Source organism: Pyrgilauda ruficollis, unplaced genomic scaffold, assembly GCF_017590135.1.
Source record: "Pyrgilauda ruficollis isolate IOZ18807 unplaced genomic scaffold, ASM1759013v1 scaffold139, whole genome shotgun sequence".
Taxonomy (NCBI): domain Eukaryota; kingdom Metazoa; phylum Chordata; class Aves; order Passeriformes; family Passeridae; genus Pyrgilauda; species Pyrgilauda ruficollis.
Window position 1 is genome coordinate 1,682,980 of NW_024512432.1, and position 19,243 is coordinate 1,702,222.

Here is a 19,243-nt window from a genome sequence, read left to right on the forward strand (position 1 = left end):
TGGTTCATAGCATGTGATGTACCTAATGGCTTGGGGCCATCTTGTTCTAATGTTTTTAAGGGCATAATTTTAGTTCATTTTTTTAATGTTTTCAAAGGTTAAAGCTTTAACTAATTGCAGATATTAACAGCTCTATTTTATACTGCATCATCTTCATCACTGCTGCTGCTGTAAACAGAATGACACAATGTGTGTGGGGAAAGACTGGGCTGTGGGTGACAGCACTCCATCCTGAATCCATTCAGGCTGGGGAAGCTGAGCAAGGAATGGGTTAGGAATAAACCTGTGCCCTAGACAGACCATGTGTGTAATGCTTCTGATGTGTGCTCACAATCTGAGCTCTCGCTCAGCACCAGGAGGGTTACAGAAGGGCTCTGCTGCAGCACTTCTCTCCATCTGCTCTGAGACACAAAACTCGTTTCTTTTGTCATCTTCCAGCAGCTGCTCGTTCATCTCTTCCAGAGGAGATGGCTTTCATGTCCTGTGCTCATGCAGTAAGTGCAGGCATTGGCAGTATTTAAGTCAGGCTTGGTCCAGGGCAAGGTGTGGCCTAGGGGCATGTGTTCTCCCTCCCTGGAAACGAGGTAGGGAATGTTCTGGCTCTTCAGAGGGTGTGCAGTTTGCCAGGGGGGATAAGACCCCGGTGCTGTCGGCTGCTTTCAGGCAGTGGTGAGGAAATGCCTGTAGCTGCATGTGTCCACAGTCATCCTTGTGCCTCCAGGCAGCTTGTGATGCCACAGCCTTGAGCTGCTACAAGCTGAGACGGCGCATCAGAGATGTGTCAGGCTTTGGTAGGGATGCTGGTATCGCTGCCTCACCTGAGCACTCCTTATCCTACTAAAATGTCTTATTACACTGCTGTTGTATGTTCACCTCCTGGAGCAAGGCATAAAGGTTCCTGCATATCCTTGCTGTTGAGGACTTTCCTGTTACTTGGGAAGCCACCTGACTGAAAACTGTATCAGAGTTCTGAATAGAAGTGTTGAGGCTGTGGAGTGCTATTGACAGAGGGCAGTGACTAAGTGTGTGATAAATCCAAGTAAAGATCAAGGGCACGTTACTTCCCGGCAGAGCTGTGGTAAATGGGACTGCATTCCCAGTGGGTGCTGTTGGGCAGTAAAGGAAGGGGGCTACTGGAGCTCTCGGCTTAGGAAGGGTTCACACTCGCTCCCAAGGAGAAGGTGCTGGACATGCTTTTGCTTGATCTGTTGCTGATTTTCTGTTCAGCCTCGTGAAAGGGTAGGAATAGTTCAGAGGAAGTGAAGCATGAATAAAAACAAGTTTTTTTTTTTTTTAATGCCAAATGAAAAGTAAGCTGAAGAAATGGGGGAGAAGATTACCTTGTTAAATATGAAGGAAATATAATTAGAGGGCAAGTTGTCAGCATAGAAATAAAACCCTAGAACCTTAGTGCTGATGTTTTAGGTAGGATCAGGTTGAGGTTCAGAGTGGCCATGGACTGCTTCAAGATGTTTGTGTTCCTGGTTGGGGAACATTCCTGTGTATATTTTCAGAGTTGCTCAATGTTTCAGACAACTTGTTGGAACAAATTAGGCAGGGAAAAATTAAGCAGTGCTGGTCACTTCGTTCTGGCCTTCTTGAGTTCACTGACTGCTGCTTTTTCTTTCTGTGTTCAGATTCTTGCCCAGTTAGGAGAGCTGGGAGATGATATTCAGGGATTAAATTCTTTGCTATTGGCCATCACTGGTTTTGCTGGAATGATAGGATAGAGCATCCGGGGAGACAGAGGGGACTCAGCAACTTACTATGGCTCTATTTTCCCTCTCTTTGTCCAGGCAGCTCCTGAATGTAAGCAGCCTTCTGGTTTACATACTTACCCAGAACAGGCAGAAATGTGCCTCTGTGTGTTTTTGGAGCCAGGCTCCTTGTTACCTGCTGCCTGCTTTGCATAGGCGGGTTGACACGGAGCGTCTGCCGAGGCAGCGAAGCCTCATTTATTGGTGTTGTGTGTCACACGAGCACCGCTGCCAGCCAGACCCTGGCAGGAGCTGTGTCACATCGTCTGTAACTGGTCACGGCCCTTGAGGTGGGGACTCCGGTTCTCAGAGTCAGTGAAGCCAAGGAAGGGTCACAAGAGGACTGGAGGGTAAAAGCTCCCGAGCTTCTCCTGTAAAGTATCACACTGAAAGGGACAGTGTCCACTTGGGAGCTTCCCGCTTTCTGTGTTCTTGGTGAACTGCAGTTACTCTGAGGGTTTGGCTTTCGGAAATCTCAGAAGTTTCAGACGCTTTGGAAGGTAAATTAAATTACCACCAACTACACTGCTTGCTTCCTTTTAAACAGAACACATTCTTCTCAAATTGGAATGTAATTATGGACCTGATATACTCTGAACATTTCATTTGTTCAAACTCAAAATTGTATTCTCTGCAAGCTGCTTTAAAGCCAAAATAAAAACCCCAACCTAATTATAGCAGCAGTGTGGAGGAGGTCTGCTAGGATATTGTATGATACATTTTGACAGCTGCTTTTTACTGGAAGGTTGTCAAGACCCTCACAAAAACGTTTTGAATTCCTTAAAATGAGTGAACCCAGGATCTGTAGCAGTTGTGTCGCCAGCAGAGTCCGGGACTGGGGCAAAGCATTGGGCTGGGGCAAAGGTGTGTTCTCATCTCTGCTGGGCTTCTCAGCTGCTTTCAGGGGCTTTTGCTGAAGCAGGAAAGGGTGGAACTGAACTTTTATTTGGCACATGGGAGAAGTCTCCAGAAATGTTCATTGGAGGAGAGACATTTCAGATATTTTGGATTTTAAAGCTTGGGCACAGTGCTTCACTGTTGTGGTTGTGTTCTGTAGGTCAGTGGCAGGTGAGGTGGTTAGAACAGTGACTAAAATCCATCCCTAACCCCTTCCTGTCTTCCATAGCTGTTGCCATGTGGGTCCCTGGCACCACCCTGGTGGTAATCCTAGGGGCAGTATCAGGTGAGTCCAAGGACAAGGAATATTCAAGGACCTTGTGTACACTGGCGCAAATGGTGTTCGATGGCTCTGCTGGAGAGGCGTTTTGACCCTTAAAAATCCCAAAGAACAGACAGAAAGGTAGAGAAGGGCCAAGAAGGAACTCAGGAGTTCTCTTCATCCTGTGGAGATGGCAGTTTGTACTGGGCTTTTTGGAGCATTGGCTTATTCGACAGGCTTGAGGGAATATTGAAAAGAAAAAGCTTCCCTAGGCATGGGTTCAAGGAAAACCTGTTTACTGAGGTACCCAAAAATCCCCTTTCTTTTGGGGGCTGCCAAAACAACAGGTAGAGGCAGTGGAGGACTGCAGCTCGAAAGGAGGAAGAGGTGTTCCTGACAATGAAACTGGGATTGGCAGATGTGGTTTTCACTGTAATGTGTCACAGTCTTTCCCTGAGTGCCTTTGGTGCCAGAGCTTCTGCCTAATGGTGGCATGCATCTGGGTAAGGAAAATCAAAATGAATTACATCCTGTATAGAAGCTGTCATTGTTGAATAGAGAAATTTTTCTGGGAGATTTAATAACCCATGTTGTTCTTAAAAAAAAAAGCAGAAAATATTTTCTTGATGCCCGCAGAGGCAAATTAACAAGTTACACCCTGTGTGATTCTGGCTCCGAGGCTGAATGCATTTAGGGATTCACTTGTTCAACAAATGCTCATTTGCATCAACTGACATTGACTCAGACTTTAGGGGAATCAGATTTGCTTTGATTTAGCTGAACTGTGAAGTACATTTGAGATTTGTTATTTTTTTTTCCAACTGTCTGCCAGTATGAATTCCAGAAGTGTTTACTGGAATTTCAACCGAGACAGGACAGAACTATCCCAGGTGGCCTCTTACTTGTTGTTTTTATTAACATCATTATTCTAAGACTACAATTACTTGGAAAATGCTGCTAATTAGGATTACCACATGGTTTAGCAGGAACTGAGGAACCTGCTTCTCCTTTTGCATAAGCAGTTTGGTCGTGTCTGTCCTTGGTTTCATGGTCGGGAGCTGTGTTTGCAAGTGGGGCTCAGGGCGTGGAGTCCATTTGTTAGCAAGGAGCGTGCAGTCTTTGATGTGAGAACGCACCCCACCGCCCAGTGGGACGTGATCGTGAGGAATTTTGGTGGTTGTGTGTTGTTGTTTGTGGCTTCTGCGAAAGAAATGCCTTTTGTGAGGGGATCGGTAACTGACATCTCCAAGTCTTTCACACAGAGAATTCCTAGGACTCGCTTCTTTGACAGATTTGCATGTGCAACATCCAGCCAGTACTTGAAAGAAAGGGCTGTGTTTAAAGCTTTGCTTTGTATCCAAATAATGAATGTATAAACACAGGCACAGAATGTGGCCTGCCTAGGTCACCTGTTTGGTTTCAGCTGGCTGAAATGAGCTTTCAGTAAGTTACGTGTTCCTACCCTGGCTGCATTGCAATGGTTTTTCTCTTATTAATACACTGTTTAGTTAAATGTCAGCGTTTTTAATCATGTGCACTAGATTGTGAGGGTCTAGTTCAGTGGTGAAGGGCTGTTTACTGTAGTTCTGCTCTCCAGCACTCCGAGGAAGGGACCTGCTGGGCGTGTTCCTCACCAAGATACTTTGGAAGCTGTCATAGTGCTCTTGCCAGGCTTCACCAGTACGTCCGCTGGAGCACTGCGGAGATTTGGGAGTGATTTAACTCACAGCAGAACTTGGCATCTGGCTGGGTTAGGAGTTGTAGAAGTTGGCTTGATCAGTGATTTATAGATGTTGAGAAGATGTTGAACAACGATTTTTGAGGAGCACTGTAAACAAAGCATGTTTGTATTAGGGCTTCTTTGATGTGAAAATCTATTCAGAGGGTGCCAGGTGCTATCTGAGAACAGCATCAAGACCATCCCGGTGTGTAATTCAGCGGCAGCAGGCGTTTCCTGCTGTTGCTCCATGGGGTGCACCTGGTGTGTGGCACAGCTGAGGATGCCTGTCCAGGTACAGCCGTAAATGGGCTTTTCAGCAGACTGAAAGGGGGGCCCAAGAGCAGTTTTAAAGTGAGATGACTTAACATAAAAACTTAGAGCAGTTTTTAAGTGAGGAGGCTCTCACATGACAGCCAAGTGGCATCGGCTGGGCTGCTCTGAGCCAGCTGTCAGCATCAGCCTTGTGCAAACTCCCTAATGGTCAGGAGTGGTGCCCAAGGAAATGGAGCTTCTTCCCGACCAAGCCAGGTTTGGGATGTGCTCAGGATTCGCTGGCACTTGTGATTTCAGATGAGAAATAAGAGCTAAGTCACAGTTACCCCTCAGGAACAAGTGGTACAAGGTAGCTGAGGGGAAGGTGACCAGTGCAAAGGAACCTGTGTGGTTTCAGCTGTGTTCCTCTGGGCTTTTGAATGTTGGGAAACATCTCTGAGTAACCTGGCTATCTTTTTAAACTTCAGCTTAGGGTATCTTTGGTCTGCTTGTCTTTTCAGATGCATGGCTTATACTTCCAGCTGTGTTTCTGACAAACGGGGTGACTGAGGGTTTCTGGATGCAAGCAAGCAGGGTGTGCTCGGGAGTGCTGCTGGCAGGGAGACCCGAGTGGAGTTACCAGTTGGATTTCACTAGAAATGCAGAGAGATGCTTTTCTCAAGAGGGTTTTTGCTCTACTTATGCTTTTTTCCATCTGAGGGGCAGACCGCACAGGACAGCTTAGGAAGGTGTCAAACCTATGGAGTTCATACAGGCTGCAGTTCTTTCATCTGTACAAACAGTACAGGGATCAGGCATGCTGATGGAGCGTGGTCAGGACAAGTCTGTAATCATGATTTAGCTGCTGATCGATGAGCCCCACACCAGGTCAGGTTTCCAAGCTGTCCTTTCCAGGGCTGCTGTGCTTGAAACCTGAGAGTTTCACTAATCAGTGCTGTGGATGCCAGGGCAACACCAATACCACAGACCTCTCCACAAAACTCTGATTCCACTTGGTGGTATCTCCTTTGGCATCTGCAGTGAGAAGAGCCTGGAAATTCATGAACTTGAAGAAGTAAGAAAATGGGAGCAGTGCTATGCAAGTATCACTCTTGGGCCAGGATCTGATTTCCTGAACTCTTGATGAAGTGGATGGCCAGGAAATGCCAAGGAAAGCTATCGACAGCAAAAGGGAGGCACAGCTTAGCAAAAGGGGCAAGCGGGGGAGTTAGGGTAGAGAGGGCCAGAGCTGTGAACCCACTCTGGCAAGGTCAGGGGAGGGCAGTGGTGGCTGCTGCCGAGCCCGCACATCCAGGGCCCCTGGGGCCATGTGTGGGATGGCTGCTGACTGAGTCTGAGCTAGCAGCATGTGTTGGACTGACCACAGAGGGGATCCCAACAGAAGGCTCTGGTGTGACTGGAGAGACAGACACGTTGGGCTCTGTTTGTGTGCTTGAAAGCCTGTTTTCCCCTAAGTCTCTCTTCATAGCCAGTAGAGGTAGGCTGGGCGCCTGGGGGAAGACTGCAGAGGACTGATATAGGGCAGTGTCTCCCTTTTCTCCTTTCCTTCCTTCTTCTCTCTCCAGTCATCTGTCCTCTCTGTGAAGAAACAGCAGCAGTTCCATAAATGGAGTTTTGGGTAATGCTTTCTGTCCCAGTGTCATTGGGGTTTAATCCGTGCAAGGCTCCGCATGCTCCGCGTCTCCTCGGTGCTGGCAAAGGAGCCAAGCAGCAGCACAGCAGTACCTGGCTTTGATGTTGGACTTAGTGGTGACTTTGGAGGAGCCTCAGAGGAAATCTCTGAGATGTGAAGGAGAAGCGCTCAGAATTAGGTCCTCTGGAGAGTCCTTCCTCAGTCCCTTCCAGTGAGGACTGGGCTTTCCATGCTTGCAGTAAAACCTGTTGGCAGCACAGCACACGCTGCCAGTTTTGGTCATGGCTTGCCTGGAGGTGGATGTTCTGGGGTGGTGGAGTGCTGAGCTTTGGGGGCAGGAAATAGGTGAGAGACACCAGGACACAAATCACTGAGCAGTGTGAGGCAGCCGTGACAGTGGTTTCTGGACAGTGGTTTCTGGACAGTGCTTCAGCTCAGGCCGCTGGGCCATGAGGAGTGTGGGGCAGTCCGGCAGTGCCGGTGGTGACACAGCCTCTGCTGAGCTGCAGTGTGCAGCCAAGGGCAAGTGGTTGTGCATGTGCTTCCTGGCAAGATCATCTTCCCTTCCCTGGGCAGCACAGTGTGATTCCTTTCGGCTCTGCATCGCTCCCTCCTTTCCCGTGCCAGCAGCAGGAAGGGTGGGAGGGTCAGCCCTCGGGGCTGGGGAAGGAAGGAGCACCTCTGCCCAAGCTGCAGCCGTGACAGAAGTCCCTCTACCATTCCATCACCCTAGGCGATGCTGCTACTCATTTTTTCTCTCTTTTTTTCCTGTCAGGAGAACATTTTGTTGAGGGAACAAAAGGCTTCAGCCTGTCAGCCCCATGAGCTGCACGTGTAAGTCATTGAGGATGTGGCTGTTGAGCATCTCCGTTGTATGACAGATCTGGAACCAAATGCGTGTGAGTCCACAGAACAGGCTTGATTCAGTTGACCAAAATTGTAGGGTAGCTCTAGTTTTCCCTTTTTTAATTGATGGCAGGGTTTTAATGTGGTCATAGTACAAAGTCACGTGATTTATAATCAGATGGACTAACCGCTGACTTACGCCTCGTAAGTCCACATGCATACCTTCCAGATGCAAGGCAGAGAGCAGCAAGACATGTTTAGCATGTGTTGGTGAGGCTATTTTCTGATAGAAAGTAGGCACCTGGTCCTAAATCCCACTGGCGTGAGAAATCAGCAGGCAGAGATATGCTTGACAAGCCCCTATGCCTATTTATAGGCAGGTTGGTCCAATTTAGGGCAAGCTTTTCACTTTTTTGTCCCCTTCCAGCTACGTTTGCTGCCAGATTGTTCTGGCTAGCTGCGGGCTGCTGGAGCTCCACACGAAGCCGTCAGCACAGCGGCACCACCCTGTAATTACACGGGAAGGGATCTCCAGCCTCAGCTTTGCGCTGCTGGATTCGTTGGCAGGGCGTTCCACGCGTGGCACTCGCACCCACCTGGCCCTGAGAGGCAGGTCAGTGAAGCAAATCCAGCCTGGGCTGCTTTCACCGTGAGGGGAGTTGTTCCTGAGGTAATTAAAATCCTCTTTCCAAAACCCCCGGAGGTCTAACACACCAGGGTGTCATGTGCCATACAGTGAAGGTCATCCACAGGCTTCAACTCCAGCAGGTTCAATTAAGAGATCAGACTGCCAGCTTCCAAAGTCAGAGATGTTTTTTCCTTGGCTTTTGGTTTGTTTGTTTGTTTTCCACAAGAGCTTTTGGGCTGTTCGGTCCATGCAGGCTGCTTTTTCCAGTCCGTTTTCTGTCTTTTTGTTAATTACTGGCACTGTAGTTATGCCCTCTGTGAGGGATTCTCACTTCTGACCCGCTCCCAGTGCTTGATTGGACTGATGGGTGGATTTCTCTCCTGCCACAACACAGAAAGAGGCATTGCAGTGATGCTGAAAGTAACTGAAGTCTATTTTATAACTATAGGTTTTACACAATTAACAATCTTAGGAGCAGGAATGCTAAGAGAGAAAAATTACTTCCCCAAAAGCTGCTTTGCTTGCAGGTGCCTTCCTTAAGGCAGAGTTGATTTGGGGCACTTTGCCCAAGGGAAGTGGCAGGCAAAATATGGTGGATGCCCGGTGTGCTGTTTCTGTGTGTGTTAAATTTGGCATTTTATAATGAAAATCTGCAAACAGCTTCCGCAACTTGCCACGAGGTGCTAATGAAAGCTCCCTGCCCTGAAGAGTGTGCAAACTTCTTTTCCATGCCTACCCCTGCTCTGCATCCATGCAGAAGCATGAACTCCTGCTCCCTGGGCTATCCCCCTCCCCTGAATTGGGGAGCAAAACTGTAACTGGCCCGATCTGCAGGAGTGAGAACTCCTCCATGGTCTCTTCCAGCAGTGCCAGCATTGAGTACACACAGGGAATACAGCTGAGGCTCATGCCAAGCAAATTTTACGGATGTTTCAGTAAACAGCATTTTTGAAAGGAAAAAAAAAAACAAAAACCCAAGAACGGAAGTCTGGGAACGACTCGCTCATTTCAGCAGTTGGAGGCATGACATTCGTTACAGTCAAATCTGTTCAAATATCCTTGGCAAATACCAGGAAAAAGTGTTCTGTGGACAGGTGGGTTGTTTTTAAAAGGTCACTCTTTAAACAAAAAAAAAAAAAAAAAAGGAGGAAGAGGCAGGCTGCGAGGATTGCAATCCCAGCTGTCCTCTGGGAGAATCAGTATGGCTGCAGGGAAGCGTGGCAGGTGCAGGACAGGAGCAGCAGTGTGGCTCGGGCTTGACCTGTCCCCTGGGCAGGGAAAACTCTGTGGCATTGACAAGGTGTGGCCTTGGAGAAGTCTTACCTCCTGAGCAGGGCGTGCACAGTTAGGCGGATGCATGTCAAATCATATTTTTAATTAGCATTTCCAAATCAACCGCTTAACTGGCTTCTGTGCCTGGTGACAGGAGAAATTAGTACACTGTTACATGATCAAAAGTATCTAAACTTTCATATCTTAACAGCAAGTCATTTCTGCTTTGCTTTGATTTATTTCCTTTCCAGTCTTTCTCCTTTGAGTTAATTTTGGGTTTTTCCCCCTTTTGTGGAAATTTGAGGACTCTGGTCGAGATCTCAGCTGCTTTTTATGTTTTGTGAGTCTATCTAGGGCCATGGATTTTAGTTACGTTTTAGCTTTGCTGAATCAAGCTGGTTTTTAACTGTATCTATAAACCTTAAGCCATCAGTCAGTGCCTGCTGTGTCTGGCATGGATTTTTGCCACGATCCTTCAGGTCTCATAACTTGAGAGTGTGATCAAGTGGCGAATGGTCGTGGAGCTGCTAGCAGCTGTCATGATACCTGGAGTTCATCTCTCCTGGGTTTTGTGTCAGAGTGTCTTCTGCTGTGTGGTTTGATTCCTGCTTGCTCTCCTAGGCTCCATCAGAAAAGGAGAAAGAGGCATTTTGCAAACTGTGCCTAATTATGCCTTGTGACTAAATTTGGGAAGGAGCTTGCTCTGCTGCTCTTGGAGAAGGATGCGGCTGTAGCTGCTAGCACCAGTCAGCCCCTCTGCACCTGCCAGGCACTGGCAGCTCTCCAGCTGCCCCAGAGGCCAGGGAGGAGCACGGGGAGAGGGAGGCTTTGGAAAAGCAAACACTTGTGTCCGCAGGATCGCCGCCTTGAAGTTGTTATAGTGCAAGCACAGCGACCAGGGGGTGATGTGCTGGTTTCAGTCCCTGCTGTTCCAGAGGAAGGCTCCTAAAATCTGAACAACTTGTTGCTGTTTCAGGATTTTGTTGGTTCCCACGTGGCCTCTGGTATCAGGGTGGGCTGGATGTGTCTCCTTAGGGAATTAGAGGACAGGCTTAGAGGCTCTCAAAGGCAATGACTTTGGCCACTGTTGCTGAAGAGTGGCAGCGTCAAGCAGAGCCCTCTGACTCTGTGTTTTGCCTCGATGGCTGGAGCTGAGATAGCCGCGTTTGCCAAGGCAGTGGGGTGGGCACAGGTTGTGTCTGTTGAGACCAAAATAACGCTGAGGCTTCACAGATTTGCTGGCTGAGATGGACTCCATGTCTGGTGAGGCAGAGCCCTGATCTGGGGAGGATGTGCTCCCATGCAGGACCAGGCTGGGGACCCTCTGCTCAACCAGCAGATCAAGCAGGAGCATCTGTTCCCCTCACGTAACTTCCCCCCCGTTTTTGACTCATTTTGAAAGCGAGAACAAAAAAAGCAAGCGCTCCCTGAAAGTTCAAAGATATGCAAATCAGTCCTTTACTGTTTTGACAGTAATTTTTTCCCCCACTGGAAAACAGATTATGCAAACGGACTTGTGGAAAGCCAAAGCCTCAGAGCCGGGCAGCGGCCGCCGCGTTCCTGCAGCGCGCGGTGCAGCGGGAACGCCGCGCACCTGCCCGCTGCTGCTCCCTGCCACGGGCAGGCTGAGGCTGCCAAGGCAAACAGGCAGCAGACTTTCAGTAGCACCTGCAGAGGAGCAGGGCTGGCCCCTGGCAGCAGAGCCCCAGCCCTGGGTTCCGCTGCATTTTTCTTTGCCTGACCCATTTTTGCAGAGCTGTCACTGAGCAGTCCCTAACCCCGACTTTAGGCATACCCCTATTGTTCTATTTTCTCTTGCCTTGAAACTGTCAGATTCGTCAGTCAGGTGTTTTCTGGGGGAGATACTTGGATGCCTGTCTGACAGGGACACTACAGAACAGTGAGCTGAAAGAAATCCCATCCTTAAGCAATATTTATGAACTTCTGAAAGTTGACATTCTAGCAAAAAGAGGGCTGCATTTCTTCTCACATACTTTCCAGGCTAAAATCTTTTGCTGGTTTGTCTAGTGGTTTACCTGTCTAATAACTGCTCCGCTCGCATATGTGTTAGCAGGATAAGTAGCTGTGTGTGTTTTCAGTGAATCAAGTAGCCAAGTAACAAATGGCCCCGCTCCTTTGGGAATGGCCATTTCCTACAGCCCTGCGGGCCAGTGGCAAATCCGTGGTTTCCAACCAGTGTGAACTGGGAACTGGCCATGCTCATTATGGGAATTGAGTATGTTCAGCTACACTTGCAGTAACTAACCTCTGTGCTCTGACCCACATCCTGGAGCTCGCAGGAAAAAGGTAATCCAAAAACCCCGTAGTTGCAATGGCCCCACACCCCCTAAATCCATCATTCTGCCTCTTGGCAGGGTGCCACGGAAAAATGGTTCTTGGGACTTGGTAGAGGGATTTGGAAGAATCACATAGGAGCTTGGTTTGTGTAGCAGGCACAAAGGGCCATCCCAAGCAGCCGAACCCTCAGTTGTGTCCTTTGCCTCCCGTGTGGCAGCTGTGACACGCAGCAAGGCTCGCTGGAACCGCGTCCTCAGCCAGCTCCACGGTGGGGAACGTGGCTCAGGAGGTTCTGTGCCTTTGAGGGAGCGACTGCTGCCTGAGATGGCAGCTCTGCAGGGTGTTCTGGGCTGCTCTGCCCTTGGCTGTCTCTCTCCGTGTGCTGAGTTTTGCTTTGGTTTTGTGTTTCTCAGTCCACTAAAAGCCTTGTAGTTCTGCAGTGGTTGTGAAGAAAAGCTTGCTTCCCAAAAAAGTCCCAGGAGGTATCTGCCGGTCTCTGGTTTTGATAAGCCCTGATTGCAAAGCAACTCCTCTCTCCCAGTCCTGTATTTAAATTCATAAGGGGTGGGGAGTCCTCCACTGGTTCTTTTTTTTTTTTTCTCCTTTCTTTGTTGATTTCCTTTTCTGCTCCCCACAATGTGCTCCTGACATGCTGCCTTCATGCTTCTGCTTCTTTCCTCCTCCTGTCTCTTCCCTGTGCTCAGAAGATTGCCTGCAGCAGCTCCCTCTCATTGACCTGGAGAGCTCACGACCCTCTGTCTCCCTGGTCCCCGTTAGCTGCACCCAAGGGCTGGGGCTGCCTTCTCCCTGCTGATGCCCACTCCTTGTCTGGCTGAGGAAATTCTTCCTTTTTGAAAGGCTCCTGTATTTCCATGCTCACAGAATCAATCTAAACTCGGTCTCCCAGCAAGCTGTTCTCAGCCAGAAGATAGTTTTCCAACTGAGGCAACACCCTGTTTACATAGATAGGCAAATTCACAGTCCACAGAGCTTCTTCCACCGAGAGCAGCTGTCGAACGCTTTGTGCAACGGCAGCACATGGTTCACATGTACAGCAAACAGTTCTTCTTCTTCTTACAGAAGGGTAACCCTTTTTTATAGTTATTTTTCTTTTTTGTATTTTTCTTTCCCTGAAGAGTTGAAAGCTAGAACATCTGCTTCTTGGCCAGCCATTCTTTCCCACAAACGTTGCTTCCCAAGTTCAAAAAGCTGGGTTGGGTTATTGTGTGTGGACACGTCTCGGTGCCCGTGTTTCTGGAATCTGCCTGGGAGCACACCAGGCAGCTGGGAAGCCTGGCAGGCTCCGCTGGGGCCCCGTGTCTCGTGCTGCAGGGTCACTGTCTGGGAAGGGACGGTGCTTTTGTGCCGTGTGCCACCTCCCTCACTCAGCCCTGACCGAGCAGAAGGTCAGTGCCAAGCCCTTTGTCCGTGCTTGGGGCTGCTTCAGCTCCGGGGAGCCAAAAGAGCAGCTCAGCACGTCGTTCCTGCATGAGCAGTGGGCACAGTCAGAGCACCTGGGTTACAGATACCAGGCGAGGTCCTGTCACTGACTGCTGTTGCCCACTGGTGTTTCGATCAGATGTAACCTGAGCTGCAGGTGGCAAAGAAAGCCAAACGTGCCACAGCAAAATGAAATTGCTCCTCATTGAACACATATTTAATGTGTTTTGCACCTGTCTCTTTCAGACAATTGCACTCGTTCCCCTGAACTCCCACCTGAGACGCTGTCTGTGTGAAAAGTTTCCTCTGCGGTTTAGTAATTGGCTTCTAGATATTGTCTGTCCCTGCTTTGCTGTCACCTACCCTTGGTCTGGTGTGCTGTTAAAGGATGTGTCCGAGATGGCTCCAGCAAGGCTGGCCTCTTTGTGTTTGCCTGTATTTCCTGTCCCCAGCTGCACCGCACCTGAGCACTTGTGCGCTGGTCTCAGAGCACGTGGAATTCCTGTGCTCTCCAGTTTGTTTGCCATCTCACAGGTGCCAGCCCAGCAGAGTCTGTGGGGACATGTAAAATTCAAAGGTATCTAGTGTGTAGGACGTGCCCAAAGCTGCATTGAGGAGGTGCTGAAAGAAAAGTCTGTAGTGAAATGCTTCCTTTGCGAGTAGGAATGTTCTGCTCTAAGCATAGAGGGGTTTGTGTAGTGCTTAAAGTTTTGCAAAGATAATTGACCCCCATACCTTTTAATCTCCAAGAGGTCCCTTGGGAAAAACCTCTTGAAAAAGAGTTTTTTTCCCCCTCACCAGGATTATCACCGGCGTTTATCACCGGCGTTAGCCCTCCTGCTCCTTTGGCCAGCCCAGAGCGAAGCTCTGAGCTCTGGAGAGCTCCCCTGCTGCATCACTTTGTGAACCTGGTGTGTGGGAATTAGCACAGGTCTGAGGTCTTCCCTTGCAGGCTGCTCTCCATGAACAGCTTTTCTTTCATCAGTGGCGCTGCTCAGCAGCAGAGCCATGCCCCAGGTCGGACTGGCCGTGTTAGGGGCCAGGCAGGGCAGGTACTGCCTGTGCCAGCAGAAGGATGGGGCACGGAGGAGCCGTGTGCTTGGCAGGTCTCTGGACTGATAGCACAGGACTTGATTTTGTGGCTGTGCAAGTTGTGCTTGATTTTGAGGATCGCTGGGTGGAAAAACACACTTAGCGGCATGGTCCGGTGGGGCTGTGTGCTGAAAGGCAGTAGAACTGTACAAATAATCCATGTGGTTAAGGAGATCAGTAAATGCCTGGATTAATTGGTTATTCACAGTGGTTTGCTGGTTTTCTTTAATCTGGTTTGGGGTATGACAGGTTGATGTTAGGCTTTTCCAAGGATCCCAGGCATATGTTGCTGAAGAAATGCCCTCCTGTTTAGTGCAACTCCTTCTAAGTGCTCTGCTTTTGTCTATAGGAAGCAGCAGCCACAAATGGTTTGGAATAGTCAGAGCATTTGCGACCGCCAGAATTTGTCTACCATAAAACCGTATCACTGGAGATGGAAGTGTGAAAGATAGTGGGAAAAGGTAGGATCTGGCTCTGTTCCAAATGACAGTTTGCCAGTCTTGAACTTTGTCTGCTGCCTCAGCCTCTTCCCCATTGAGAGATTTATGTTTATAGGGCTTACCATAAACAATTAAATGAAAATATACAGTATTGACTCCACTGAAACTCCAAGAACTCTGCAGTTTTTGGTGAAACCTCACTTCTGCATGTCTCTAGGGTCTAAGCAGGGAGCAGGGAAAGGAGCCTTAGTGTTGAGTGGTCATTGTCATAGCTCCCTTCCAACTCAATGCTACTCTTGTACTCTATTTTGCTCAAAATTGCAGTAAGTATAAGTCACTTTATTCCAGTGGTAAATAGCTTCAGTCATTAGGCCTAAAAGGTCTGTGTACTCGTGCCTTTCCAACCCCATCACAAACAAATGTTCTTCCACCTTTTGCCACAGAAATTCCTGAAACCTCAGGGGTGGAGCTTTAAAGCTGTGTTTCCCTCTCGGGTGCCTGGCTGTCCTTGTGCCTGCCTGTGGCCACAGCCTGCAGTGCCCTTGCTCTGTTTTTCCTCTTATTTTTCCTCTGGGCTCGTACCTGGCTCTGCAGAGGCATAAATCAGTTGTCCCAAACAGGGAGGTGCTGAGGATGAGGAGGAGATTTGTGTTTCAAGATGGTCAGAAGTACTGCAGGAGGTTCTTCTGGCTCTTCTCATCAACAGCATCGAGGGTACAAAACTGCAAAATGACTAACACATGTTTTGAAGGAATTAAACGTGAAATTGGAAAAGGAAACGTGTCTCAAGTATAACAAAGGCTTGCCAGATAAACCATTACACTCTAGAAATCTGCTGCTGTTAAAATAAAAAATGTTTTTGAAAGAGTTCCATGTGGTATTGTTTCCATTTTCCCATGTTCAAAAAAGAAGTATCACTTGATTTCAGTTGAGTAAAAACAAACATGTGTGCAGCTAACAGATCCTCTTATACCTCACCTGCATGGTGACCTCTGCTTTCTGCCCTTAGGGTTTTCTCTGTGGATTCCTGGATGCAACAACCCTTCTATCTACTGGTTCTTTTTGCTTTTTGAGTGTGGTAGTGTGAGATAAAGAATTCCCTTTTGCCAGCCTATCTCTGTTCAGCTGCCCTGCCCTAATCAGCATTGCTTCTGGATGTTTTTACAGATTTTGCTCTGCTATTAGTTTGCTTGTATTTAAAGTATCAGATTTTTGCTCTGTAAGTCATTGGCTGTTGGAACTGAAACAGTGCAGGGGTTGTCTGGCAAGAGACAAGGCTGGGGAAGCCTGCTGCGTTCTCTGGTCAGGACACGGAGCAGAGGTGTGCAGTAACCAGCACCTCTCTGAAAAAAGTCTGTTGTGAACATTAGGGTGAGTCAGTTCAGCTTTGGCTGCAGAGGGGCATTCCAAATAAAATAGCGTTCTCACTCTTCCTACCTTTCTGGGGTGGGCATTGCGTGGACAGTAGCACTGCAGATGGCCTGGCAAACCACCCTTGCTCAAAAATAGGTGTCTGAGGTGTCCATTAGACTGTTTGAGTACTGTGTACGTGGCAGATACAGCCTGGAGCCTGTGGGAAAAGCCTTCCCAAGTGCATCCTTAGGGCAGTCTCCTCTTGCCATGGCTTAGGAAGTAGGAACCATCAACAGCTATGTGTAGCATCATGCACAGTCAGGTTCCTGGTGACCAGGCAAAGGGTATGGGGGAGTTCATGTGCTTTCTTAATTTTCTGAGAGCATTTTCTGTAAATCAAATCACTGCTAAGCCTCTTCTATCAAACCCTCGTGTTCCTCGCAGAGCTCGCAAGCAGGAACGGAGGATTGGAGGGGCCAGAGTGACTGGTGAGGAGTCTGGGTGGTTTGTTCAGGGGTCAGTCAGCACAGAGAGACACAGACATCTCAACACAGTTGAGGTGGGAAGCAAAAATCTGGATTTTGTGCTTTTAAATCTCAGGGGTGAACAGACAATGGCTGTTCAGGACTGAGATAAGAACAGGCGTGAACATAACTTTGTGTCTGCTTAGCAGAAGTTGTCCTTTCTACATATTAGGAACCTTTTAATAAAAGAAGCCTTTTAAAATTCTTGTTGTCGCATCCATCAGAGGGGAAATGTCCCCTTTGTACTCAGTAGGTATTCTTAGTCCTGGTTGCTCTGAGTGGAAGAATTTCACATATGCTCCGACCACTTTTACCATTCCCTGCATGTAAACTAGGGCACACTGCCAACTCGATGTACAGGTCAGCACATTCATCCCTTCTAGAGGAAGAATGTAGCTTCAGGTGATGTTTCACTTCTTTCCTAAAAGAAATGGAGGAAGGGGGGTAGAGCATATCCCGTGTCTGGGGTTTTATAGGTGGAATGTAGCCCATGCAAAGCTACGTTTTTTACCTTCTCGCTGAACATAAAGGGATGTTCAGACTAAGTGCCAGGACAGCTTGTTTGCTTTACTTGTGTCTGTGTGTGCACAGTAGTTACTGAGGTTCCTACAATACTGAGAAAGCCTTTGGACACATGGAGGGACAGGTACGAAGAAGCCCAGGAAGAGAGGCTTGGCTAGTACCGTACTGATTTAAAGATTGGTGTTGGCAGAGAACTTGCCGTGTCCCCTGGAAACCTTTTCACTGAGTGGGTAAAAACATCCTGTTTCTTGGATCGAGTCTTACGTGTGAGGCTTACCTGCTGAATCTGGGATTTGTAGTTGCATGCCAGGTTAAATACAGCTGGAGGATTAGACAAGTTGTAATTGCATGGGCTGACATCAAAACTGTCTTCAGCCATTCTTTAGCAATCTAAGAAGCATTTGCTTGCAGGTAATCTGCCTCTGTGTTCTAACCAGCTCCTTCAGAAGGTGTCCAGAGAGAGCACCGTTTGCTAATGGGATAATCGATGCCTTGTATAACTTAGTCCTTCAGCTTTGAGTCCTTTATTGAGCTCCAAATCAAAGTCTTTACCTTGCAATTTTCTTCCCTGGCTGCTTATGCATTTGAGCAGATACAAAAAAAATCCTTTCTGGACATGGCTTGTGTGGTGCTCAGGCTGAACGGCTGGGAGAGTGTTTCTGCCAGGATGCGTTGTTCCGAAGAGCTGCCGTAGCAGGTTCAGTTGTTCCACAATGCTGCCTCCCTAAAGAGAGTGTGTCTGGGAAGCTGCCTCGCTTCTGAGCGCTGTAAAGCCCTTGCTCTTGGTCATGCTTACTCTGAGTCACTTGGGAGAGTGTAAATTTGGATTTTTCAGGAGAGGTTTGTATGGCGCGCAGAGATATCAAATTATCTTTTCTATGTGGAAAGGCATACTTTGCTGAAACGCTTTTTTATCTTGGCTGTCTGAGTCTGTCAAAAGATATGAAACTTGGTCTTAAGTTGAAGTCTTTGGATCAAATTCTTGTTCCCAATACAAAGCAAAAATACTGAACGATGAGGTTTATGTGATGTTCATACTTCAAATCCAGAGGGTAATATCAGAGGCTCTTGTATTTGATCTGCGTGGTTCCTCTGAGTATTTTTGCCATTTTACTGCATCTCCCTATCGAGGGAGTATTATTTATATGAGATAATCCTCATTTGGTTCCAGTTTGTTAAATGAAAGGAATGTGTTAGGCCGTCAGTTCTTAAGAGGTCTGGAATCTGGGCTGTAATTGAATCCATTCCCTCTCAGCTAATTTATGTAATCTGATGAGAAACAAGTGTAGTACAGTTTGTTCAAAGAAAATGGAGAATGTTCACTTTATCAAACCCTAGCAAAAAAAGTTTTTTGAATGAACCAGCACAGCAAAAGGCAAAGTTTGGGTTCCCTTGTCTGATTGACCATGCTTGGGGCGCCTCTCCTAATGAAGGAGGATGGAGGGAATGTCTTGCAGTGGAATGGTACTCTCTGGGTTTTGTGTGAGCTGCCTGGTTTATTGGTTTTCCGTGGCTAGGTGTGCTATTTGTGAAACTGCCAGCCTGGGTGCTGTTGTGTCCTCAGGCTCCGCTTGTGACTGCGGCATCTTCTGTTATTCTGACGTCTGCATGTTGTTTTCTAAACCAGAGCCAGGCAAGGAGCCGTTCTACTGCGGCACCTGCCCTCCTAGATTTTCCCCTGGACTAATGAAGTGAAGTGCCTCCTTTATCTGATCAGCAGTGAAACTCATTTACTCTGGGCCCAGACCTCTGGGCTGAGCAGGGCGGCCCGGTCGGGGCCGTGGGCGCTCGGGAGCGGCGCGCGGGGCACGGCTATCGCAAGAACCATCCCGCTGCTGCTGCCCTTCTCCTCGCGCGCTGCTGCTGTGGTCTGCTCGCTGCAAGTGGGCGAGCACTTGGCAGGCAGTCGCCGGCTGGGATTGGAATTCCCTCCCCTTGTGTTCTCGGGTGTATTCAGAGATACAATCTGGTAATCTGTAGGGACCTGTAGGCCAAGTCATGGCCAGCAACCCTTTCCCAAGCGTGGGGCAGAAGGCAACTTCTCCCTTCCCTGCCCTGCTTTGTGGGTTTAAGAGCAGTTGACAGAGGAGATCTGCTGTAGCCCCACACATCCAGGCCAGAGTGGAGAGGGAAGGAGGCAGTGGGCAGTGGGAGCTGAATGGAACTCCAGCTGTGCCGGTGGAGCACAAAGGCAGCAGTGACCCCATGCAGGGGAGAGGGGTGGTAACCCCGGGGTGCAGCCCAAGCCCAAGGTATGGGATGCTCCATGGATGCCTGTCAGTTGGT

The 19,243-nt window shown here is 48.5% G+C and overlaps 1 protein-coding gene across 4 annotated transcripts in view; it reads left to right on the top strand.

Moving 5' to 3' along the window:
* BMP3 (bone morphogenetic protein 3) overlaps positions 1 to 19,243 on the top strand; it is a 77,558-nt gene that overhangs the window by 38,713 nt on the left and 19,602 nt on the right. The window contains exon 1 of one of the 4 annotated variants that reach the window (XM_041459648.1): positions 7,337 to 7,441. The exons of the other annotated variants lie outside the window; for them this stretch is intronic. Coding sequence (XP_041315582.1) covers positions 7,417 to 7,441 — 25 coding nt within the window. The 5' untranslated portion in view covers positions 7,337 to 7,416. Of the gene's footprint in view, positions 1 to 7,336; positions 7,442 to 19,243 lie in introns of those variants that run through there. 4 annotated transcript variants of the gene reach the window in all.